This window comes from Drosophila ficusphila, unplaced genomic scaffold (assembly GCF_018152265.1).
Source record: "Drosophila ficusphila isolate 14025-0441.05 unplaced genomic scaffold, ASM1815226v1 contig_106, whole genome shotgun sequence".
NCBI lineage: Eukaryota > Metazoa > Arthropoda > Insecta > Diptera > Drosophilidae > Drosophila > Drosophila ficusphila.
Window position 1 is genome coordinate 8,770,934 of NW_025063993.1, and position 26,240 is coordinate 8,797,173.

At 39.1% G+C, this 26,240-nt stretch overlaps 1 protein-coding gene across 4 annotated transcripts; it reads right to left on the reverse strand.

Moving 5' to 3' along the window:
• Nucleotides 1-375: 375 nt before the first annotated feature.
• Nucleotides 376-25,807, reverse strand: LOC108096412 (serine/threonine-protein kinase BRSK2). 4 transcript variants are annotated; one of them, XM_017197987.2, is made up of 16 exons: nt 25,228-25,807; nt 12,032-12,546; nt 11,448-11,542; nt 9,651-9,877; nt 9,413-9,563; nt 7,324-7,539; nt 6,614-6,813; nt 6,318-6,542; nt 5,474-5,913; nt 4,966-5,124; nt 4,734-4,900; nt 4,573-4,677; nt 4,435-4,510; nt 4,201-4,373; nt 4,014-4,144; nt 376-3,674 (listed from the first exon to the last, which is right to left on the reverse strand). In XM_017197987.2, the coding sequence occupies exons 2-16, from the start codon at nt 12,117-12,119 to the stop codon at nt 3,590-3,592; spliced, it is 2,538 nt and encodes an 845-aa protein (XP_017053476.1). In that variant the 5' UTR covers nt 12,120-12,546; nt 25,228-25,807; the 3' UTR covers nt 376-3,589. The 4 variants fall into 4 exon arrangements, with proteins under 4 accessions (XP_017053476.1, XP_017053475.1, XP_017053474.1 ...); XM_017197986.2 differs by having other exon boundaries at nt 5,456-5,913; XM_017197985.2 differs by having other exon boundaries at nt 4,204-4,373; nt 5,426-5,913.
• Between the last annotated feature and the right edge of the window lie 433 nt (nt 25,808-26,240).

A 26,240-nucleotide genomic window follows, 5' to 3' on the forward strand; every position in this document is an offset into this window, starting at 1 on the left:
TGATGGCCGGAGGTCAGCCTCCCTGTCAAAAGAGACATGGCGGCAAGTGACGTAATATTTTGCGGATGCATGCGGCACAGTGGGATGCATACGAATGACAGCACTGAAAATGGCGGTGAATTTATTTAGTAACAATATAAAATAAAAATAAAATAAATATATATTTATGAATTTAAATTGGAGTTGTATACAATTCAAATTTTTTCCAAAAATTAGAGTAATAAGTGACCAAAAAAATTTATAGAGTATATATAATTTAGCTGAAAGCAAGAAAAAAATATTTAAAAAATTAATCATACGTCATGAATACCAAAAATAAAGAATTATTTCTAAAACAATTTTTTTAATTCGCATTTCAATAAAACATAAATCCTGTTATTTGAAATATTAATTTTATTTTTAAATTGCAATTACAATTTGTGGTTGTTTGCTTGTCTGTTCACTGTTTGTTTTTATGCTAAATGTTATTTTATTTATTTATATTTATATATATTTCACACATTTTCTTGCAAACAATATCAATAATTCTTTTAACCTAATAACAGATGCCACTTTGTTTGTTTTGTTTTGTATTCCTTTTTTTTTTTTGGTTTTGTTGTTCCTCTTACACGTGTCGGTTTTAATATTTATCTCTTTTATGGTTCGATCTCGGCCTGGTTTTCGACTCACCCTCAGACGCGATTCTTCAAGCTTAAAATTAAATTACAAAATACAATCATTCAACTTATATCCGAAGATACAAAACAAAGCGCACAATGCCGTATTTAACTTAGCCGTAATCACTTGCAAAACTAATTACAATATTACAATAATATGTTGAAACGCAGGGGGAAACAAAACAACAACGTAAAAAGCGTAGTACAATACACAACATTACCCTCTAAATGTATTTTAATAAGTATGCGAATCGTTTATTTCGTAATGAGTAATAAACATTTCTCCATTGCACAGCATTTGCATCTGAAGTAAAGCGCTTGCTCTGGTGTATAATGCTTGTATATATATAGGGGTGTATATATATACTATAGATAGAAATATGTATACGTTGCATATAAAATTATCTCGGCGCAAATATTCGCTGCTCATGCTGAATGTGAAGCAGTTAAAATGAGTTAGTTGGGTTTGGTGGTGATTATGTTTTTGAGAAGAGCGCGAAAGATTGGTTGATCATCTAGTATAGGCTTCAGTTAAGGTAAAAAGGTAGGCGTGGCATAATGCAGCATTGAGTATTATGTTCATTTTTTCATTGTGTTTCCTTTGGATTGGTAGTCCTTATAAAGCAATTATCGTTTTACTTCTTTTTTTCGCAGCTGCGATTGGGTTTTAGTATGCAGAGCTTCTTGGTTATGCTTAGGCTTAGTATTGTTAGGTTTTAGTATCAAGTGAAAAATATGATCTTTACATTTCTTATGATACAATTTGGGTGATGAAATGTAACTCGTATTAAATGCGATTGTATGTAAATATATATGGATGTACGAATGCAGGTGAGGCATATAGATGTATACGTCGTATATGTTGGGTATGCTGGGAGGACTTTGTTCTTGTATATGAAAGTAAATACAGAATACAATATGATCGAGGTGTATATGATATATGCATGTATAAATATATGTAATGCCATCTCTTCAAATCGGTGAGCTTAATTTTGAATGTATGTTCAGCTTAAATGCGTTTTCTTCTTGAGTATTTTCCATATGATGAGCTTTAAATAATTTGATGTATTGTAGTTAATGCTAGAAAGTAATTTCATTTCAATATTATTGCATGATTTTTGTTTGAGTTCGTCTCGTGTGATTTTTTTTAAGTACTGATTCAATACTTTTTAAATAGGTATTTTAAATATTTATTTACTTTTCGCGACCCTACTTCGGTTTATCATTAAGCATTTATTAACTTGCCATAATTTGTCCTTTAATATTTGTTCTAATCACGTTTTAGTATCGCCTCTTATCTCTCAGCTGACTATTTTGATATTGCTGTCATACACAGTTTCAGTATAGATTTATATCCTTTTACAAGTTACATACGTCGTTATTCAGCTTTCACTTTACACTCGTATCCAGTAGATTTCACAAATTGCTGAGGTGCCTCTACATTGTTGTTAGCTTTAAGTGGATAAATGGACGGTTTTTTGTTTGGATTTCATTAGCTTTATGTCGTTTTCTTAAGTCTTTTAGTTTCAAATTATCGTATGTGTTATAAAAAGAACTCTGATTGATTGGCATGGGTGTTAGAAAGTAATCTATAAACTATGAGAACCACTCAAAAGTAGGGTAGGGAAGGATTCATGTGATTGTTTGTGGGGTTGCCATGCGAAACGCTCCTTACACTGAGAGAAGAGTTGAGTAGATCATAATAGCATTTGTGCATTCTTGGACAGCTTGTTTGCTCTACTTGTTTTCCAATAAAAATATACAAACTCCAATCGAATTTCTCTCCTAGGTATTATTTTTTTGTCACTGATGCAACCCAGCAATTTGTTCAATCCCTGATCCATTCTATACATAGATAAATATTTCGTCCCAATTGATTTATACAAGTACTGGTTAAGAAAGCTTTATTTTAGGCCCATGCAAAATATATCTTGTTTCTGGTATTTAATGTCGTTACTTTAATGTGCTGTATATGCCTTATTAGCCATGTGCTGTGCCGTTTTTAGTTATTCGTTATTCGGTGTCTTATGTACATTATACATGTTTCTAATCGTCTCCTATATTCTTTGTCAATATCTGCTGAGTTTATCTACCGCACAACACTCTTTTGATCGTCATGTATGCATCTCTGAAGTTCGAAAGTTGGCGCGATTTGTTTAGTATTTTGTTATTTAGGAAAAATAGTTTGCCCTTCCCGTCCTGTTTCTTCGATTTTCTTTAGTGGCTAGCAAAATAGTTATATCGATTTGGTTTGTTAGAAAAACAGCAACGCTAAGTAATGCAAAAGTTATTTTGTTTTTCTTTTCTTTAATTTTGTTAGTAGTTTAAGATCAGTGCATTTGCGTAATATTCTTTATACACTCTATACAAATCGTCAGCGAATTTTCTTGAGTAGCATTCCTCGTTTTCGTAGCTAAATCTGAGGCCTAATCTAGGTAAAGAAAATGACTAGAATAACTGGTTCGACTTATGCTAGTGCTAACTTGATTCCATTTTTTTGTATATTTTTACACGGTGTTTTTATTTGCAAGCTTTTTAGGCGCGGCGGCAACAATGTCCCTCAAAAGAACATATTCAAAAAGTCACTCAAAAAATCAACAATAACTAGAAAATGAAGTTTAATAAAAGCTGGAGCAGCTAGCAAAGTTCTGTTCAATCGTTCGGCTTTCAAAAGTTCAGATTCGTTATTAATGCTAGTTCATATAAATTCCACTATTATTGCTTTGGTATATTATTCGGATTTGTTTTTCGTGTGTGAGAAGTGTTACTTAGTTTGAAGATCTCTGGCTGATGGTATTCTAGAAAAAATACTGTTTGAGTGGCTGATTCGTTATCTAGTTGGAGTACAATATTTGGTTGCGTTTTGTGTTGACTAGTGCCATATCGAAACAAATGACCTTTAGAAAAATGTAACTAAATCAGAGAAATAATTCTCATGCGATTGCACTACCGGACATCGTTGTCGCCTGGCGCTCACTCTGCAGTTCGCGGTTGCGTTCGTGTTCAGCGGTCTCAGAGCTGAAAAAACGACGGAAAATTAGTTAAAGAAAGGGAAAATTTTGGTTACCTAAAATTAAAAATTATAACAACATTTGGAATATGTTGGGTTGCAGTAAGTTTATAACATTTTCGACAAAACATAAACTTTTCCTCATCATCTTGGAACATATTAATTTCTTTAATTTTAGTTATAAATGCTTGCAGTAATATTTTAACATGAAATATGGTTTGGCAAAAACACAACAAATAAATTTAAGTGTGTAATATTATAAAAAAAATTGGTATTTAGGACTTCACAGTCTAAATAATTTTTATATCAACAACTTTCTAAGTAATTTATCCTTAGTTTTATCTTACTTGGATCGCACTGCAATGGGACTGCCGGGAATGTCCACTGGATTGGCATTGTTATTGTTGGTGGTCGAGGCTCTACGTCCATTGCCCGACTTGTACGAGAATATGGAGTCGTTCTCCATGTCGTTTTCGATCTAAAAGGATTTTAGTTAGCAGTAATACTTAAAAATCTGTTCTGGAAACGACTCACCACCTGTCGCTTGTAGGACAACCTCTCACTGGACACCGATCCGCAGGAGGAGCTCTCGGAAACAGCCTGGGTTACGCTGGTCACCGTGGGCGGACTACTGGGTCCCGGGAATCGCTTGGAACACACCTGCGATTGGATGTGCTCGCAAATGCGTCGAAAACGCCGAATGTTACCTGAGTAATCAAGGAGTTTAGTTCTACTGGTTACAGGTTTTCATGGTAGCATATTGTTTACCTGATAGCAGCGTAAATGTTAATGCAAACAACATATCCGCTATGTCACCTTGTTTGCAAATGGCACTGATGTCAACCTGAAAGGCATTCACAAGCCATTAGTGGGTTAAACTTTGGCCTAAAGCTGACCTGAACTAACCTGAAATTTGACATGGCGCTGGAACATGACGGGTCCATTGCCATTTCGCTTGTACTCCACTCGAAATGAGGTGGGCGACACCACACTATGCGATAGTTCAGCCATCTATAAAAATATGTAAAAATTAATATAATAATTTTTAATGGTATTTAGCCACTTACGGATAAAAATGCGTGTATCAAATGCGCCTTGACCGTGGCAATTGGCTTGCCCTTGACCAAAATAGTAAAGGTTTCGTCCTTTTCGGTTGTTATGAGATTACCAAACCAGGAGCGTTTTGTCAACTCCGGCGAGGATTCGGGCGTCAAGTGCACCTCATCGGCAGAAACTAACCAGATGAATCAAATAAATAATTACATATGTAAAATTATTTTTTAATTGTATTGACTTTACCCTGCATTTTTCTGCGATGGAACCGCGGACTTCCCAAGAAACTGTTTTTGATGTTGGTGAGCCGAGTCTTCCACAATTGGCCACCAGGTGTGTTGCAAGGTGATCCAGGCATTCCCGGACTGCTGTTGTTCATCATGGGCGAACCATTTGGATTCACAACTGCAAGATTAACAAAATGTGTGGTTATTCAAGAAATGTTTCTGTACCAAAAAAAAATTAAATAATAAAGCGATACGTCTATAGGGTAATTAAAAATAATCCATAATTCAAACTTGTTATTTTAAAAGTTGATAATATTTTATGTTAGCTTGGCTTATACATTTTTTGAAAAGTTATTAAGTTAATCCATGACGTATCGATTTTTTTACATGAAAAAGTATCGAATATATATTGTAAACATACATATTTTATCTTTTTCTTAGCTTAAAAACTAAAGGGGATCTACGGGGCATGCACACACCACTATTCGACTCTGGATCGTGGAACATACTAATGGCAATGGTCGGACCTGAGTTGGCACGGTGGTGCACCGACGGCGATGCGGAACTGGAGCCGCTCGAATTGCCGCCCGGACTGCCCGGCGGTATGCCGCAATCGCCCCGCTCCCTCGGCGATCCTCCACTGCGCTCCTGGCGCAACGAGTCCCTCCTCTCGATCCGCGGCTCTCGCACCACCACCACATCGCCCTCGATGCTCTTCTGCGAGCTGTGCGACGGTGTCCTGCTCACCGAGGAGTGGTGGCCGGAGCGATCGCGATCGCCGTACGTGGAGTGCCGAGTTCCCGCCGCCGGTGAGGATGGTCGCGAGATGGCGTTCGCCTGCTGCTGCGCGGAACTCATTGGGGAGTTGCAGCGCGTGGGACTGTGATATGAGGAGCTCCGCACCGACGAGGAAACTGTTGTGGGCGAGCGCCGTTGGTGGTTCCGTGTGCTGCTGTACGAGCGGAAGCTAAAAGTAAAGAAAAAGCAAAAGCAATTAATTAATAGTAATATAATAATAATAATAATTAATTATAATATATTAAATTGGGAATTGAGGATGCAGTTTCTTGCAGTTTATGTCACAAGCATTTTGAAATCGGAAATCTAACATCATTAAGAAAATTTATTGGCTTTCAAAGGCTGGCTTTAGCCCTTTTTTCGACAAATAAATTTTTCGAACATTTAACATTAAACATTGAAAAAATCAACCCAAAATTTAAGAGGCTTGTCACTTTTGATTCGGACTAAAATTGGCGGAGTTATGGCCTCCAATAAATAGATTGCAATTCATAGGAAACTTGGAAAAATCAGACATGAGCTCGGATAAACAAGTTTATATTTTAGTATATTTTTGTATTACGAAACACTTACTTGAAGGCCTGTCGTCTTGGCGTGAGCGGTGAACCCTCTGAGATTTGTCCGTAGCTGGGTGCATTGGTTCCGTTGATGCGGCAGGTGTCCAACCGCTTGCGAGGCGGATCCACTGCGTCGAGTTCACTGCGGGACTTCTGCGCAATTTCATCATCGTCCTCCAGAGCAGGTCGCCTTCGCTTGCGCTCCAGCAGCAGGAAATAAATGACCTTCTCCGTATTGTGGCTACGGTGATTAAGTCGTGTGTGATTAAACATAAAACCACTGTTAAGTGAAAGGGGAATTTAACAACACACCTCGCACTGAGCAGCTCTTGGATGAGCTTCTCCTTCTCCTTGAAGCAGCCCAGCGAGCAAATCGCATTCAGCACATCCGGATCCACCGCGGTGGCTGTGGGAATAACGTGTGTCTGCACCACCTCCATCATCGGAAGCTCCAGCTCCAGCTCACCTTTGCCCCCAGCTGTGACCCACGGATGGCGGTTGATTTCGGCCAGCTGGATGCGGTCAAAAAATAAGGAAATAACCGGTTTACAGGGTTTTGCAGGGAGGAAGTACAAACGGGGGGTGGGTAAATAGCTGACCCAAAAACCAACAATTGCCTGGGGGTGAATTCCAAATGACTCACCATCAACACTTCGAGAAACTTATATTTACTAATATTTGAAAAGCTTTAAATAAATTTTCGTTTAAAGTTACTAATTTTTAGATAATTAAACTTAAATAATTTAATTATCATATTCAAAATTGAAAGAGATCTTCCAAAAAAACAAATTAAATATGTAATTACGTTAATTATTTAAAAGTGAATAAAAGGATTTTGAAATAGTTTTCAACATGTATAAACATTAAATGTTTTCTAATTCTTTAAAGCTTCAAAAGGAGGTGTTTCAAGGTTGGTTTTTTTTTTTTGAGTACACTTAGGCAGTCGGAATTTTGAGAATTGCCATTGTGGGATGACCGCTGCATTTCGGGTGTGAATGAGTGAGAATGTGGGGATGACTCACCGTAAGCCGCCGGTCCGGATTCACCTCAATCATGCCGCGCAGCAGAGTTTGGCAGTCGGGGGGCACGAAGTGCGGTATGTGAAAGACGCCGCGCTTGACTTTCTCGAGCAGCTGTCGCAAGTTGTCGTCGTCGAAGGGCAACGCACCCACCAAAAGGGCGTACAGGATGACCCCGCAGGACCAAACATCCGCCTTGCGGCCATCGTATTTCTCACCCTGAAAAGATCCCGAGAAAATAAAAGAAAAATGGGGAATCAGAAATTGAGACACTTTCAAGGCGAACATATTTCTGTTGGGTTGACTATTTTTTTTTTTTCTTTTTGGTTGGGTTTGCTTTCAGCTTGATTATTTCGAAAATTCGATTGGCCATTGTGCGTGGCCCGAAATCGTTAGGACCCATCACCCTTTTATCGAACCACACTCGCATGGGAAAAGCATTCGATCTGAATGCTTACTAATTTAAAAAGTTTTCTATTTAAAGACTGATAGAGGGCAGGTCCGTTCAACTCGTTGACGTCCATTGACGTGTCCATCAAATGCCAAGTCTCTGTTCCCAGTCCAGCGATTCTGTTTTCCCTGGGGACGGTTATTGACTTGGCAGGTAAATGGCACAATGACTCGCAGTTTGTTGCCCAGCACAATGTGTAATTGTGGCACGACTGTAAATTGCAGGCCATGTATTTCCCCTTTAAGTCGCAATGGTAAATCTTTAAGCACGAAGGTGGTGTGTATTTAATGTTTACAGAGGTATTTGATTCAAATTATACGTTACGTTGCTCTATTCATTTGGAGTTGATTAATAATCTATATTTTTATGTCCTTTTAAAGTATGAAGTTGAGTTAAATATCTCCTAAAAATCTCTGTCATACGCTTTAAATTACCCCTAAAACCATTACTTATGAGCATTTTCCAATTACACCTACACTCGAAACTCCAATTTGTAAGATTATATGTCTGGAGTACGCTCGATTACCCCTACCAATTTTTGTTCGTCGGTAACCCTAAACGAACTTGGGCCTCATGTTGCGGTTTAAGCCCCTACCATCTACCAAAGATTGATAAACGACCACTTATGTGATTGAGCACATGGGCTTTCCACGCAATTTTCCCCTACAAATTGTCAAGGTTTTTCCCTTGCAAAGCAGATTTGGCTGGAAGACATCAATTAGGAGGTGGGGAAAACTACCAATCCCCACTGAACTGTGACTGTTGAATATTTATAAAAGAATATAACGTGCAGATAAGCTAAACATCACGTACCAAGCCAGATTTATAACCCAGCTGGAGTATATATGATAAGACTGAACGAGGAAATATTTTAAAATTCCCCTTATGAATTTATTACGGGTGCAGGAGCATGAAGCCTTGCCAGAAGCTCCTGCAGCTCCTTCTTGAAGGATATGCTGCAGGATACACTTAGAAAATTGCAATATAGAATTCAAAGTTGATTTCTTTGGCTTTTCTGATATAAAAAATTCATTGTAAGAAGATTAAAGCCCTCAATTATTTTTTCTTATGCGATTTTTATGCGTAACTAAATACCTAATTTGTTTAAAAAAGTCTTAAATGCCTGAACTTAAACTTTTTAAAATGGAAACCAATATTCAGAAGAAAGAAAATACTTTCTGCTTATAATAAACACCTCTTTTAAACTTCACGTAAACTTTAAACATTAACTTTTTGAAAAAAGTCAAAGTTTTTAGCTTTCAATAAAATGTTCCTTTTACAACCGCAAAGAGCTCGTTGTCCTTGGCGAAAAATCGAACACTTTAAGGGGGAATCGAAACTTTTTGTTGGGTGTAGGGAGCGCAGGGCTTCCCGAGATGGGAAATCATATGCGCACATGACGTGCATTTGCATAGAAGGGATTTCGGATCCAGCCCGACGAAATTTGCATAGGAAAGCGACTCCAGGAAGCCGCCTCCTCGACTGCCACCGATGGCTGCAACTGAAAATTTGCTAGAGAAAAGTTCGCCTTGATTGACGTTTATGCGTTTGCCGCACCAACCAGCAGATATGGCAGCAGAGGAGCAACCGAAGAGCAATCTTTTGGCCATTTTTTTCAGTGGGGGGGGGAGGGTTACTTACCCGTATGACCTCCGGACACGCGTAGTGGGGACTGCCGCACGAGGTCTCCAACATACTGCCAGCTGGCTGCAGCGAAGCCATCCCAAAGTCCGCTATCTTAATGTTATTCTTCTCGTCCAGCAGCAAGTTCTCCGGCTTCAAGTCCCGATGGCTGAAAAACACAACGGAAAACGGAACAAACACCAAATAAATCCAGTATTGATTACAGTTTAGCTGGGAGTTTGCTGCAGAGACTTACCAAATCGAATGTGAGTGGCAGAAATCCAGGGCTGAGATGATTTGCCTGAAGAATTTGCGCGCCTCCTTGGGCGTCAGACGGCCCTTCTTCACCAGGTAGTCGAAGAGCTCTCCGCCGGATACATGCTCCAATATCAAATACAAATACTTCTTGTTCTCGTACACATCGCTCAGGCCAAGGACATGCGGATGATCGATTAGTTTCATTATGGCGATTTCACGTTCAACCTTCGCAAAAACAGAGAGAGTGGAGCAGACAAGCGATTTTAATCGACTTATCGACAATGTTGCCAAGTTCCCCTAAATCCCCGTGCTCACACAGAGAAAAATAAATATATTAAGGCGGAAAAATAAAGGCATACAAAAAACATAACAAAGTAGGAAAATCTAAAGCTTCAAGTTAAAAATTTGTATCATTTTTATTGAAAGTATATTTAAATAGCAGAAATATTTAAATACCCGATAAAAGATTTTTGGTGGAACATTTTCTAATTAACTTATATAAATTTACTTTTTATTTAATTTTTCTAATTTTAGAAAACTATCCCTAAGCATTTTTGAAGAGTGCAATCAGCCTTACAATGCATTCAAAGTGCTTGGTTCTTGGCTGGCCATTATGGGCCATTGTTGTCCCCCGAATGGCGTCCAATTTCTCATTGCGTGTCCCGACCAGCTGGTCCTACAACACGGACACCACACGCAATCATCGACGGTTCTTTATCCTCATTTGCACCCTCGACCCCGCCTTCGTGTCGAGCACCTTGCATTTCGATTGTCCTACATGTCTGAGCTTTGGTCACCCCTCCCAGAAACTCCATCCCAACCCAAAGAGCAGTCAATTTTGTTTTACTTTGTTGTCGCACGCACTAATTTGTCCCATGTCCTTTCAATGTCCTACAAAAAAAAGTGCACCACATTTCGGGTGGATAAAACGGAAAAGTGAGGGGGAGGGACATCCCTCCTTTTCTAAGGTTTTATTATGACAGCGCAGAGAAGATAAATAGTTGAGCTTTACTGTGACTTTTATTGGAAGCGAATGAATGGACTTGAAGTCTGGAAATGAATGAAATCTATTTAGAGTGTTTTCCACGTAGTATAAAAGATATGGTGCGTTCTCGATTATGGCAGGAAATCGATTACGGGCTGAATATATATTTACCACAGATAATTGCTTGTCTATTTGTGGGGTAATTGTAATTTTAGTATCGACTTATGAAATGTCACACAGGCAATGGATTATAACATTATATATTCTAATGGCATTAAAATTAAGCATTGTAATAGAGTGACGTCTCCTAAGAAGCGTCACACCTCACCTTTAAATGTAAAGGTCACGTCGAAATGTCCGAAACATTTTAAGTCTAGCTTAAGTCGCAAAACATCCTTTTGACTTTCCCTGACTTTGGCACACTGAAGATCCAAATCCGAGGAAACCACAAGCCTGGTAAATCCCCAAAGCATTTCCCCTTTCCCCAGCATGTAATGTAAGTCCAAAAGTCCAAATGGCTGTAAGTTTGACTGCAATGCCCCGCCCCCTTTTTCTCCACCCTTGCGACAGCCCCAAAAACCACGTTACACTTTCAAGGAGCCGGGCAATAAAACAACGAACCACAAAACAAATTTTATTGTCACAGTTTTTTATGACTTGTACGCCAGAAGAGAAGACAAAAACAAGAAATAAGGGCGAATCATGAGAAGAAGGCGAAAAACAAAATCATAAACAGCGGGGAAAACAATAAACCCAAGGCAGAAAAAGTTTCCATCGCGTCGTGACCTTCGACCCCGGGAAACTACTTACCTTCATTAGCACCGATTCGCTAAGTTTCTCGCGATTGATTATTTTAATCGCAACCTTCTTGCCAATCACACAATGCACGCCCAACTTGACGAGTCCTGCAAAAAGGATAAGTGGAAAATCGCAATTGCAATAACTTTATTGAGGACTGCAGATATTTCTTGTTTTTCTTTTATTGATAGAAAAGTTTTCCCAACATATTTAAACAAAAACAGCAGCTAATTAATAAGATTCTTAGCTTTTATGAGTGATTTCTAGTCGTGAAAGGAAAAATATATATTTCTTGAAGAGCTGGTGAGAAAATAGAATGTTCAACGGGATGTGTAGATCATAATTAGCTTTCCTAATATCGATTTGCTTTTTCCTCTCCATTTATTTTATTTCGATCTTTGGATTTAGATAATATATATCGAAGTAATGAAAAAAGATTTATCTACTTCAATGAAATTCGAGAGACCCATTAACGAAATTGCAATAAATAAGAGCCAAAGCATAGATTCGCTCCAGCTAATAAATGCAATGATGGTTTTACTCAGTGAACCAGGCACTTAGTAAGCCGTAAATGGCGAGAGTTTTCCTGCACTTACCCGTTTGACCCTTGCCGAGCGTTTTCTCCAGGCGATAGGGCCCCACAAATTGGCAATTCTCCGCCGTGACATTGTTCTCCTTCTGCATTTTGTCGGCCGTCGCTTCCTCGTCGCTTCGTCCTGCGTCCTGCGTCCTTGGTCCCCGCGGGGCTCCTTCGTGTTGGCTGTTAGCTGTTTGCGGCTGGCAGCGTCAGCTGGCTTTTGGCCATGTACAGGACTCCTGGCCCCCAGTCGCCCCACCTCTCGGCCGCACCTTCTCGCCTCTACCAACTTTGTTGTCCCATAGCGTACGGTGAGGTATTGGTATGGGTGTGAGGTCCTTTAATTACTTTTGTTCGACAAAAGTTTTATTGCGATTGTTAAGAATTCCTTTTTGCTTGCAGCTTGCAAATGATGCAGCATTTAATTAACTTTTGCCTATAATTGTAGTGGTCTTGTTACTGCTGCTCTGGTTGTTGTTTTTGTTGTTGTTGTTGTGGCTGCTATTTCCACATGACTTCATCACAAAATACTAGCTGCAATAAAAGAGCGAGACAAAGAGAGTAATGAGTAAAAGAGAAGCAGAAGCAGAGAGAGAGAGAGAGTGAGAGAGGTAGTAAGGTCAATGTAATTACCAATGAATATTTATGTTCCCCTTTGGCCGAACTGAATTTTTAATTGAAATAAATGGAAACTAACCATATTACCGGATAACTATTTTAGTGTGTGTGCTAGATGGTGTTTATGTGTATGTGTGTTAGTCAGTCAGGTGTTCTAATTAAAACCCCTCCAGCTGTGTTCGCTTCTCCTTTTGCCCATTTCAGTAGTAAATTTATGAGCCTGACAGCCTCCTTCGAGGCAAACACACACACACATAAACAGGTAAGAATCACATATATTTGGGGAGTAGTGTACATGTGTGTGAGTTCACTTAAATTCGTAATAATCTTGGCTCTTTGAAGTGTTTCGTTTTCAATTATTTGGCTATTAAAGTTAATTAAAGATTCACACAAAGTGGTTTTCCTTGTAGTAGAAAGATTGTTACTGTGATTCATTTAGATAATTGCAAAATATTAAACTTCTTCTTATTCTACCGTAACTAGAAATCTTTTTCTCACTTTATGATTTAAAGGTTAAAATTCCAGAGTTTAAATCAATTAAAGTTAAGACACGATTCCCATGCAGAATGATATAAACACTTGCTGGGAATTTTCCTTGCCGGATTTTAGCCATTTCTTGCTCTTCAATCTGCTGCGTTCCGTGAAGTGAGACGAAATCGTTTAAAAATTTCATTAGGAGAGCACTAAAAACACCCATAGCAGCAACAACAATTGCTCAACGGGGCGTGTTGGCATAAAAAGCGAGCATAAAACTTGGCCAACTACGAATGGCCAAGAGATGGGTAAGAACAAAGCCCGGCGAAGGATGGCAAAGCCAGGGAATCAGGCAGAATTCCTGGACGAGGGGGGGGCAGGTGAGCATTATATTTAGATGCTGACGCAGTCGCTGATAATTCTTCGAGATGACGTTGAAGTGCCGAGTCCCTGGGACGGACGGGTTTGAATGAGACACCAAACTGACAGGACGATGGATGCTCACGCGCACAAATTGAAAAATAAGTGCACATCAAAATGAAACAGTGCGCAAATGTAAGAACACAGAGAAAAATTGTTAAAATAAAACAAAATAAAACAATCCATCTTAGCTTTAAAATCACAATATTTTTTTAAATAATTCTCATAATATTTTTTTACAAAGTAGCTCGTCAAAATTGGCAACCAGATTCCTGGGCATAAAAAATATTTTCAAAAGAAAAACAAAATCTTTTTGGACTTATTTCAATTTAACATTAAATGTAACGATTTAAAGATATCATTACTTTTAAAGTTGTGGAATATTATAAACAAATTAATGAAATGAAAACCGTATTTTATTTAAATAAAAACAATATTTTTTCACGGTGTGGTTAAGGGCGTAGTGTTTGAGTGTGAAGGGTGTGGTTCTGGTTTGGCCCAAAACATTAAGGTTAAACGGGCAGCAGATGGTGGCTTTACACAGGAAGCGCAGGAAGGAAGGATGCTAACAAGCCTACCATACCAAGCCAAGCCCTTTCCCTTCCGCTCAAGACAATAAGAAAACTTTCACTGGGGCCATCACACCCCTATATCCTTACACTCGCACACCCTGACATCCTAACATCCTTTCGCCCAGCCCTCCCCCCACCGCTGTTCCGCTAACCTAATTTGAAAAATGCGCTAAAAGTTGAAAACTGACATTGTTTGGCAAGTGCCAACAAAAAAAATGCGGAAAGATAAGGTCAAATTGAAGCCACGAATGGTAGATACTCAGCATAACTTAAACTTTCCATTAGCTTGTTCTCTTGCGATTTTATCTTTACTAAAGAATTTCCGCTCAAGGCGATATCGATGTTTTAAAGTTCGGAGAAGTAAGTGACCCCATACCATCGATTAAATAGAAGAGTATTCAAAAGTTTTTAAATTTGGCTGGCAACTTTTAACGATTTCCTAAATGTCATCCAAAAAGTATGCTACGTTTCTTTTATAAAAAAGCTTTCTTTAAACATTCCATTTTAAATAATGCTAAAATATGTAGACCGTCTCATCAAAGTGAACTTAATGAAATAAACCAAGTGCTCGCCCATATAGGCACACCAAGTATAAAAGGGGCGTGGTCGCCGCCTGCCATAAAGAAGCCATCGTCACGGGTCGCCTTTTTTCAGTTTACTTTTTTTCATCTTTCACACTTAAGGCTGCGGCAAAATGTCTACACAGGGTTTCCATCCAAACATACAAATTTATACTTATGTATATATAGTTATATAAGTCTGAATAAGTGTGCGTTTGTGTGCGTGCAATAAAAATCATAAGCAAAACGTTTACAGCATTTGGCGTTGATTTTGGCCAAGCCACGGGAAATTTATGCTTTTAGGTCGTGGCAACTAGGAGAATGTCACTCACCAAAAAGGAAAGCGGAATGGGAAGAGGAAGCACCCGAGGATTGAGCCAGGAAGATGAAAATGGAGACGACCGTTATTGATGTAGGCCCAAAGGACCTGGCGTTGTGACCGCCTTTTATGGCTCCATGCCCCAATAAAACGCCATCAACCATAATTAAGCGATTTGCAAACAATGCACAGCCATATAAAGGCAATGAATAGTGCTGAGATAGATCGAAGCTGGAAATGGCTTGATTTCGCATAAATAACTTTATGGAAACATAAGAGAAATGAGACAATCCTTAGAAGTTCGTCTAATTAGCGAGATGTTTCCAGAACAAGTTTATTGGGCGCTGGGAAATAGAGCATTTATGTAATTACCATAATAATATTGAATCCTGTGGATAAAATCAAACCATTCCAAATTGTTGAAAATATTTTTGTATCTTTGGTTTTCACCTTAAGTTTCTTTAACTACGTCATTCAAACATACAACCAATATATTAAATACAAAACCTCGTTAAAATTCTACAAAAATTATAACATATTTCGGGTAAAAAGACTTCTAAAGTTTTTGTAATTAAAAATCTATTATCATTAAAGCTACGCATTAACATATGAATTAACAATCAAAATTGTTCCTGCCACCAAATAAACTTTCCCGCTCATAATTCATAGGGCTGAAATTCAACCCCAATTAAGAGTCCCCCAGCTCCAGCTTCTCTAGTTTTCATCTAATTTACATCTTATTAATGTTCACTCAACGATTTCAAAAACAATTAACAAGCCGAGTCTGAAACGCAGCTGTCAGATGCTGCCCAAAAGCCATGTTCATTAGCCTTCTCGCACAATTAACCCCGAGGGGCGAAGAGCGCCGGAATAGAAGGAATTTTTCGTAGCCAAATGTGTTATCTAACCAGCAGTAAGCAAAGGAAAAAAAATGAGCAGAAATGACTTTGATTTCTCAGGCGAGCCCATCCACATTTGCATACATCTGGCTGGGAACCTCGAGGGCTAAATTGCCTTTGCAGCAGAGTCAGGAAAAGACCCCAAAGTTTAACCAAGTTTTTTTCGGGGCGAGCGGGGAGAGGGAAGGTGGGGCCGTCTAAAAGCCAGAAAAACTCAATTTCAAAAACGACAGTCAATAAACGCACACGCACATTCTCAGTTGGGGGGCTAAAAATTCTGTAGAGCAGTATGCCAGCCAACGTGGCGTATGAGTGTTTTGGTTGGCTTTCCCTTAACCCGGCGTTTTTAAAGTGCAATCAATAAAATGCTTTTGAGTTGTGAAAATTGTGCGTAAGTGGCTTTTCATCAGGCCCCCCGACAAGGGTTTGCAGGCTAGCAAGTTGAGGAAATTCAAAAACAGCAACAGCAACCGAAAGGGGAACAGCAAAAGGGCGTTGCTGCCATGGGAAAATGGGTACTTGGGCACAGTGGAAAAGGGGGTGACAAATGGGAAAAGCTTATCCAGCATTCATAATAATCTCAGAAAATCTTTTCAAATTTGTATGAATTTTATGCTTATATACTTTAAAGGAATTTCATATGCTATTTAATCTACTACAGGTAAATGCAATGCTCACTTTATTTACTACAATAAGATGATAAAATTCTGCCTTTAATATATTATTATAAAAATAATAAAGGTAATTGGATTAGAAACTTCATAATGGTAAGAAGAGGTACCTAAGGAACATTTAACACCCCAGCTAAAGGTTTTAAATCTAATTTCTGTAACTTGGTGGATCAATAAAATTAAATTTTACATCTTGGCTTAGCCACTGTGCCACTTCGAGCCATCATAGTGCTGGCTGCTCGACTGGATTCCTCCTTGAATGTCTGTTTTTGCCGGCGTTCCTGTTTTTGATGTTGCCCCGACACCATGTTTAATCAGAATCAGACACCGTCCGCCCAGAGGCGATGACAGCGGCAGGAAATGGGAGGCAGGATTGCAACAGCTGGCTCCACATTCATCAGCTAATTGCAATTATGTGGAAAATTAAAATCAATATTTAACTAACTTCCGCCCCTCGGATGCTTCCCTCAACTGCTGTTGTCACTTGCCATTTAACATTGATTTCAATTTGATGTCAGTTCGCTGCTGCAGTGTCAGCAGTATCGAGCCCTTTTTGTTTACTGATTGCTTTTAGACTGAATTCCTTAAATACTCGAACTGCATGAAGCTTGTCAACTGAATAATTTGTAATTAAAAGTGCAGGAACGAAGCAAAAAATTTAGTTCGAGGAAATTAAAGGCTGCATTTTGTAAAATATTAAAGATATTACCATCAGCATTTTATTGCAGTTATTTAAGGTTTCAAGACATTTTATTTCAAGTGCGTAAAGGTTAAGAATCAAACTAATTTAATATCTAAATGTCACAGTAAGAACAAAATCAACATACATTAGCAGTAATGAAGTTTTCTGTTTCATTTAATGCCACTCAAGACCTAAACAAACTATCAAACCAGCTTGATTAATCATTTATATAGAAAATCAACCAGAATATTAAATGAATTTGTCACTTTGTCACCACAACTTGATGAATACTTTTCTTTCCCGAAAAAAACCAGGAAAACAAACAAGTTGTCAAGAAAATCAACTGCTTGGACAAAGCTAACAAAAACAGGGCCAACAAGCCGACAGACAAAGTCCTGTGCCAGCAGGATATGCCAACTTTAAGCTTTTACCATTTAAGTGGGAAGAAAATGAGGAACTAAACCGCCTCTCCTTTCATTATTAAATAACAGCAGCAGCAGTATTCGGGAAATGGAAAGCCGCTTACTTGCAAATCGGGGCTAATAAACCGCTTAGATCAACACGCAAAACGCAAAGGCAGCAAAGCAGAAAAAACCTTTAACCTGAACACCGTGAACTCCTCAAAATGCCGCAGTTGGCTCAACAGCAAAAATTCGATTAAAAACGACCGAAAACTAACACAGTGGCCGGAGGAGGAGGATCCTATTCGAGGCTCCAGGACATGGACCTCGGCACAAATTAACTCGATTCGATAGGGCGAAAAAGCAGAAGCATTCACAGCAACAGCAGATGTTCCTGCTCACAGCAACAGGAACAAACAGCAACAAGACACTTAAGAAAAATCATTTAAAAAGTTTAAAATTAGAAACAAAAAAAAAACAGAAACTTATTTACTTTGTCACTTTTTCATCTTAATTGTCGAGGTTATTTTCATGAATAATTTGTAGTTATTCAATATAAGAAACTCATAAAACACTTTTAAAAAAAATTATTTCGGTTTCAAATCTGAGTGTACTTAAAACCCAGTTTTGCTCATCTTTTTGCGAAACCAGCATCGAATCAAGTTTGTGTTTGCCTACGGAGTGTCCACCTCTCGTCCTCGAAATTTGCAAGCGGAAAACATTTGCCAGTTTATTTGCTCTGCCTTTTGGCAGGACGATTTCGATTACCAAACACACAAAACTGACTAACCTGGCCGGAAGCTAAAAAGATGAAATGATTAAGGTCGCAATTAGATGGCTAACATCCGCACCAAACTCTAACCTGGCCGTTTTTCGGTTCCCTGGCGGCAAAAAATTCAATTATTTCTTACAAAAAAAAAATGCAGAGCCAGCCAAATAAAATGCAAACGCGAAAAAGGGAAAAAAAAACTGAAAATTGGCATCGGGGCAAAAGAGAATGGCGAATGGGATAGCTGGAAATGGCAGAAACTATGCAAAAACTCAATTAAAAACGAAGGCTGAAAACGCAGCTCTGTAGATTGTTCAATTCAATCGGACAAGAAAACGGTGGAGAAATAAATGAATGATTAAACGGAGTTGAAATGTGCGAATAACGAATATATTTTTGGCAGAAAAACCGTCAGAAAAAGTGAAATTTAAAACTATTAAACAATGAGATTTTCTCTGCAACGCAGCATCCATTTTTTTTTTTTAGCAATGAAAATTCGTTCTATCAAAAATAAATATAATAAAAGAATGACCCCAAATAAATCGGTGGTGATTTTCACATTACCAAATAAATCATGACTCATAAGTACTTCACTAAACATATTTCATTTTATATTGATTGAAGACCCACAGGAGTAATCTTGAGTTTGGGAATCGCTCCTGAAGCTTCTTCCCTTATTCCAGACACATTTAAAGAAACCTCCCCCGCAAAGTGTTTTTCTTACAAAATATGGAAATCAAGTTTAGTTGTACAAATAATCCGCAACACAAAAAAAAGAACAGCAAAAAGAAATCCAAACAACAACCGAGAAAAACAAGGCAAAAAACAAGCAGGGCATTTTTCAATTTTACGCGTAACACTGTTCACTGTTCACCCCTCCGACCACGAACATCCCCTCCTCACCTTGCCCGTGAGGCAAACAATCCGGTCTCCGGACTCCTGAATCCACAATCCGGGGAACAAGATCTCAGGACATGAGCACGGACTTGGCAAAGCCCGCATTTGTTTGCCAAAGCCATGGGCTCTCGCCAGCCATCACCTCCAGCTGCTATCCACTGCTCCGCTCCAGCCCGCTTAGAATTCAATTAGGGAGGGTGTGGGGCAGCCAGGGGAGCAGGGGATGCCAGGACACTCAAAAAAAAACAGGACAAGCCGGTAGTCGATTATTAAATATTTTTTCATAAATTGCAAGCCAATCGTTATGCAAAAACATGTATTATTAATTACCACAATCCGACATATGCATATCAAACAATACCTCCCAAAAAAAAATGGAATGCAAATAATATTTCAGGAAATAAATAACTTACTAACCCGAAAAAAAACTAATTTATATGCAAATATTTATATAATTATAAAAAACAAAAATGTAGATTGATGCAATATTAAAATTGCATCGCTTTATAATTTTTCGATATTTTGCTAAGTTCATTGGTTTCTAATTATGAATAAATGAATAGATTAAATTCATGAATGATTTTATATTTTTGTGAGTGATGTAGCCCCACTTCCTTTAAGGACGAGAATGATTGCTCGCAGCGCGTATATTTTGTGGTTTTGCAACCGCACTTAATTCAATTTTCATTTACTCAGTTATGCATGCGTGTTGCCGTCGCCACGCCCCCGTCCCCGTCAGCCCCTTTTGGCCAAGGATGCTGGCCTGGCCAATTTGCGATTGCCAGCCTCTTGTTATTTTGTTGCCTTGGCACAATTTCTTTTTTTTCACCGGGCCAGGACGAACGTGTTTACGCCTTTCGCGCAGTCACTTTGACGTTTTAATTCGCCGTCACTTTGTGTGTTTTAATGCAATTTCTTGGCGGGATTGAAGGGGTCCAGAAGGCCCAGCTGGCGGCTGGAATTGCACTTCAGATACGGCTTAATTGGCCACCGACAGTCGACGAAACTTTTCAATTAGAATTAATGATGTTAGGGCCAGTTGCCAAGGGCAGGAAAAAACTCAACGGGAAAAAGGGGAAAACTTGCACTTGCTGTTGCGGTGGAGCCAAATTATTTTGCCAATTACAACTGCAATTTTTGCAGAAATGGAAAACCGCCTGACAGACAACTGAAATATGCAAATGAAATTTATGACTCGACATTCCTCGGGGCACAAACTGCAAACTGTGAAATACAATTCTCGTGTTGCATACTTTTGGTCGTGAAGAACCAGAAAAAAAAATACCAAAACTACAACGAAAACGAGAAAGCCCAAACACCGGCCTTTAATGGCAGGCTAAAGCCTTAAAGTACGGCTAAAAAGGATATTCGGCTCCATTTGCTGCCAAGGATTTTGCATTTTGATGTTGGATTTTGTGTCACTTTTGTGTTACGTGTATTTCTCTTTTTTTTTTTTTTTTTTTGGCAGACTGAGCCATCGCATTACGGCTAAGCAGGTGGCCCGAACCCGAGCCTGATGGAGTCTCTGGTGTAAGCCGAGTTGTGTATAATTGATGACATCGGAGCGAGACCGCACAAGCAGGTCAAGGCAGGTGGCTGGGGGCACATCCAAGGGCAGTTGGATTGGAACATCTTGCAGGTAACTGGGCGTTTAAATGGCTCACTCTTAATTTCTTTGTCCTGTGGCGCTTACCAGCCATGAGCTATCATTTGGGTAAGGTGAAACTGTGTTTAGTAGTGTGTTTATACTGTTAAATAGAGAAAACATGTTATTTTGCACAGTCCTGCTGGATTTCACCAGAGCTCACAATAGTAGTTCTCCTTTGGTTAAGTCTAGATAAATTAAACAATGAAACTACTTTATTTAGGACCATTCTTATTTTCCATTTTTCTTTACAAAAAGGCGAGGTGAAGGAAATCCATTTTAAACGAATATAATTTTTACGAACCAATTGAGCTATATATAATTCTCAAAGTATTAGTTGTCCTTGAAGAAGTGCAAGAAATTTTCCAATCGCAGATAAGCACTTTCAGGACAATACTCCATAGAATTCCTTCGGTCAGCTACGAGCGTAGCAAAAATCGATTTCGGTGACACTGGATGGGGATAGCTCCATCGCGCTCTGTGGCTCCACTCGTGCAGGCAATAAAGCATTCCCAGAACGCATAATATTTGCCTAAACAAATGCCACGGTCCCTGCATCGGAAAACCCCTACGGCGGATACTGGCTTAACCTATGACAACAACAGCCGGACAAACATTGCCAAGCGCAAGGACGATGGCAAAGGCATTCCCAGAGCAGAAATTTATGCGGTCGGTGGCATAAGCAAATTTCAACTTTAAAACAAGGCGAACAAAAATTTTGCAAGCTGGCGCAAGCTGAAAAACCAATTCGATTTAGCCATATGCAATGTAAATCCTCCGAGGATTCCGAGGAGGAGAACGTAGGGATATGCGGCACATGTTAGAAGCTCAGAAGTTGAAAGCAAAAATGTGGCAAAAACGGGGAAAAAAACGTTTGCATATGCTTTAATCAAAGGCAATGACGTACGGGAATGTGGTTCATTCTTAAAAACGTAGCCAGGATTCCGGAGAGGGCTGACGGGGTTCTCAGAGGGTGTGGGATTTTGAGAGAGGGCTTCCTCCAGAAACGGAACTGTTGACAAAGCCATGCGGGTAGCTCCTCAGCCAAGATTGCGAATGGACATTGTGATTGTCCGCTGGCAAGTCCAGCGCCTGCGCAAGGGTTAAAACGGAGAGTGGAGAACGGAGAACGGAAAACGGACAACGGTGAAAGGAGAGAGGCGAGAGCTTTGCGACTCTCTCTGCCGCCCTTTCTGCGGCTTACACGCCCCACTGGGTGGTTGTTGTTCTCTCGGCAGGGTTGCTTTTGACATTCTGTTTGCCATGTGCCCCACTGTAAGACGGATATGCACCGAGAAAAAATTTGTATATAAGGGATTCCATAAGTCGATTTGAAATTCTTTAATGCTTATTATGCTAATTTCTATCTTTGCAACATTTCTGATTTTTTTTTATATAATAAGAGATTTTATTTTACATTGCTATTATGACGGATTCAAACTGTTGCTCTCAATTGCCCTGTTTAGGTATAATTTTTTAATTTGTTTGACTATTAGATCATTTTGGAAACTATTTGCAGTGTACCCTCCCCGCTTCCCCATTTTACGCCCATCAACCCCTCGTGTCTTGGTCGCCGCTTATAGCTTTTTAATTGCAAATAGAAATTGTTAACATTTTTGTTTACGTTTATTAACTAATTGGATGAGGCAATGTCGTTGCATAGTTTAGCTCCTGGTCACCTGGCCTTTCTTGGGTGTTTTCGGGATGCAGGAACACCCACGTTAAGGGGAGTCGGGACTTTGTCTACAGCGGTAATCCCCCGGGTCATTAAGGCGTCTACGTGTCTGCAACAGCAGCATCCCAGGATGCTTCCAACCAGGACATTGTCGCCTGCCGATTGTCGCATGTTTTATTCAGTTCGGCGACGTTCTCCTCATCGCTGCCATCAGGTTGTAAATATTGAACAACACAAACAACAACGGGAAAGACGAGAGGAGAAATTCACCGGAAGCTGAAATGGTGCTCATATTTTAAGATGTTGCATTTTTGATCTGACGCGACAGTTTTTTTATTGCCCAAGACGAAGGACACCTTAATTGTTTGCTGGCAAAAGGATGAATGCCAAAGGATGGCGGAGCTAAAATTGCAAGGACCCCTGGGACACGTCAGTGGATTTGAAATAGAAATGGCAAAAGAAACGGAATAAGAGATAGTAATAAAGATGGGGATAGAAATTGAATTAGAAATGAAGATGGAAACGGAGATAGGAAAAGGAAAATATATATATGAAAGCCACTGAAGCTCAACAGAGCTACACATTTTGGTATATTTATCGATAAGCCAAGTCGCCTGTCGTTTCCCTTATGAAAAACTTCCATGGTCCTGAGTTTGATTGATAAAAAGTTTGACGTTGCAAATGCCCGATGAAAAGTAAGCAAGTTGTAAACGCAGAGTTCAAAAAGAAAACGGCATAAACAAAGTTATATAAAATTTAGCACAAATATTGCACTTTGGCACATTTTTTCTGACAGTTGAAAGATTACCAATTATAATCCCCGAAGATAAGCCGGGCTCAATAGTTGTGGCCTGTAACAACACGATTTGATGTTTGCGTTGCATATATATTTAAAGCAACAACAAAATACTGTAACTGGCAAATACAAATACATGTTTCATAAAATACCTTTAACAGTTTAAGCCTTTGTTTAAATTTTAATAGCATTCAATAAATTTTAGGAGCCATTCAATTTATCCTCGCTCCCTGAGAACAATGTCCTGCCATTTATCGACTTTTTCATTGCATGGATTTATTTTTTGGTTCGCTCGAGAGTAGAGTAGTTCATTAGGACAGTGCAATGTTGACAATAACATTTTGAGGGTTGAACTTGGCTATAAATACGAAACTATAATGCTCCCAAAGAAACTAAGCTGACAAAAACAGACAACAAGACAGGGGATCACCGCTTGGGGTTGAAAATGAACGGAAAATATTCATGAACTCACGTTCATAAGTATTTCTGGATAGGTCTGCGGTGACGTCATCGCCGCACAAATATGATTGCAATTTATTGGGTATACTTGAGCAAACAAAAACAACATCAATCAATTTTGAGTATTTATCATCTTAACTCGGCAATCCGCTGCCCCGTTTGTATATCAATATTTTGTGCGAAGACAATTTGATAACGAAGACGTTTAGCCATTTGCAGGGCCAACTTCAGGCGCACAAGTGTCTCCTTCATTTCCCAGACCGCCTCCGTCCCGTTCCGCCCCTTTTTGGCCCTTGATTAATGCCCTTACTGTCAGGCCAAACACCTCAAGTGCCCATTGAGGCCCGGCTCCTCTTCCACCTTTTCTCGAAGCTCGCAGGTGAGCACTCGTAAAACTCAAAAGCCACATCCGCCCGCCATATTAAATTCTGCAATTCAACTTCGTTTTCGAGCAAGAACAAAAAACTGTCTATAAATACTATTAAATGAGTGAGGTGAAAACTCCTGCGTACAAGGACACTGGGGAAAAATAAACCTTCTTAAGAGTATCATGCTTTCAAGCTTAAGATAAGTTTAAAGATACAATATTTTAGCTTTAATTTCAAACAAAAATTGATGGTTCTTATAGATTTTAATTCACAAGACAACATAGGGTTCTAGATGCAAAAGATTTGAACTAATTTATTAAATTATATTTAAGGGATTGTACCGATTTTTCAGGGGAAAGGTTAGATTTATAAAGCACAATTTGTTTCATTCTGAATCCTGAATATAAACACTCTTTAATAAGCTGGCTCCTTGAACTCTTCTTATTATTTGAACCCTTTTTTTCTCTAAATGTGGGTTTATGTGTGGCCATACGTAGTTGCGGTTGTTTGTGGTTTCCCCCTGAAATAATTGTGGGTGTATGGGTGTTTGTGTGTGGGGACGCACGGATGGATGGTTCGATGTTGTTTCCCAGTTGTTTTTGGTTGAAAATCGATATGAACAAAAAAATCCATAAAAACAAAAGAGTAACAAACAGGGAAAAATGTGAAATATGCAGAGCACGCTTGAAAATTTATTGACTCCACAAGCCAACTATTTCCGTTTGCCTCTGTTAAAAAATCTTGGGTTAAAGACAGTTGAAAAAATATTTTTATAAATTTATTTATGAAATAAAAATTTAATAAATTTGAAAAAATCGAAGCACATCAAGGAATTAACCATTTAGAAGTTGAATATATATCTTCTTTTAGTGTTTCCTAAAAATATTGCAGTAAGGAAGAATTCTTGTCCGTAAAACACCTTAGATACAAATGGTTCCAATATGGGATAAAATACGAGCCTGCTATGTATAATATATGGGCTCTACGTACCAACTATTTCCGCTCGGGTGTAAAATTTCAGAGGCTTTCGGCCTTATACAAATCACTTCCGGGATGAAGCGTTCACGTTGTTGCACCCACAGTGCACACATACAACCACCCACTGCCGCACACACATACACAGACAGCTGGCCACGAGACACCAACACACGGCCGCACTTGCCTACACCTACACATACACACGCGAAGAAAAGGAAATGGAGCTGCAACCTTTGCCTTTCTTTGTATTTGCCAAAAAAATACTTTTCGCTTATTTCCTTGTGGCGCTCCTTAATTATATAATTTCGTTTCACTAAATGCACTTTACGATTTTACGCAATTGGCGCACATTCGTCGCATGATTTGCATAAACATTTTACTGATTTTTCCCATCGCACACACACATACCCGCGCGGTCTGTGACGTACGCACACACACACAGCCGCACTTATATTTTCCTTGTTTTTTTGTTGCCTATAATCGCGCTGCCGTTTACAGTTGGAAATGCTATTTCAACTAAAATAGTGTTCGTCCGTTCTTTTTTGGCCACGGCAAACGGTGTCTACAAACTGAGCGAACTGAAGCTCGTGAAAAGCCGCGCTCTGTATAACTGTAAAAAGCGTGCCAAAAGGAAGAGAGCGCAAGAGAGACCGACAGAGTGGGTGAGAAAAAGCCTGTGAGAGCGGAAGCACTTGCTGTGTTTGTTGTTGTTGTTTTAATATGGTTGTTGCTGTCGAGGTGGTAGTTTAGTGTCCATAGGGTGCTCCACCCTCAGGACAAGAAACACCCTGTGATGAAAACAACATGCGCGCCGCACAGTGGGCTATCAAATAAAGCGGAATTTCAAAACAAGTTGAAATAAAGAATTCAGCAAGTAACTTCCAAATAACAATTGGTTAGTAATGGTTATGGAACTCAAGCTCTTTCACAATCAAACAAACCAAAAAAAAAAATTTTTTTCGGGCCCCGAAGCAAACTAGGTTTGATTGAAATTAATTTTTGTGTATAAAGTTTTCAGCCTTATT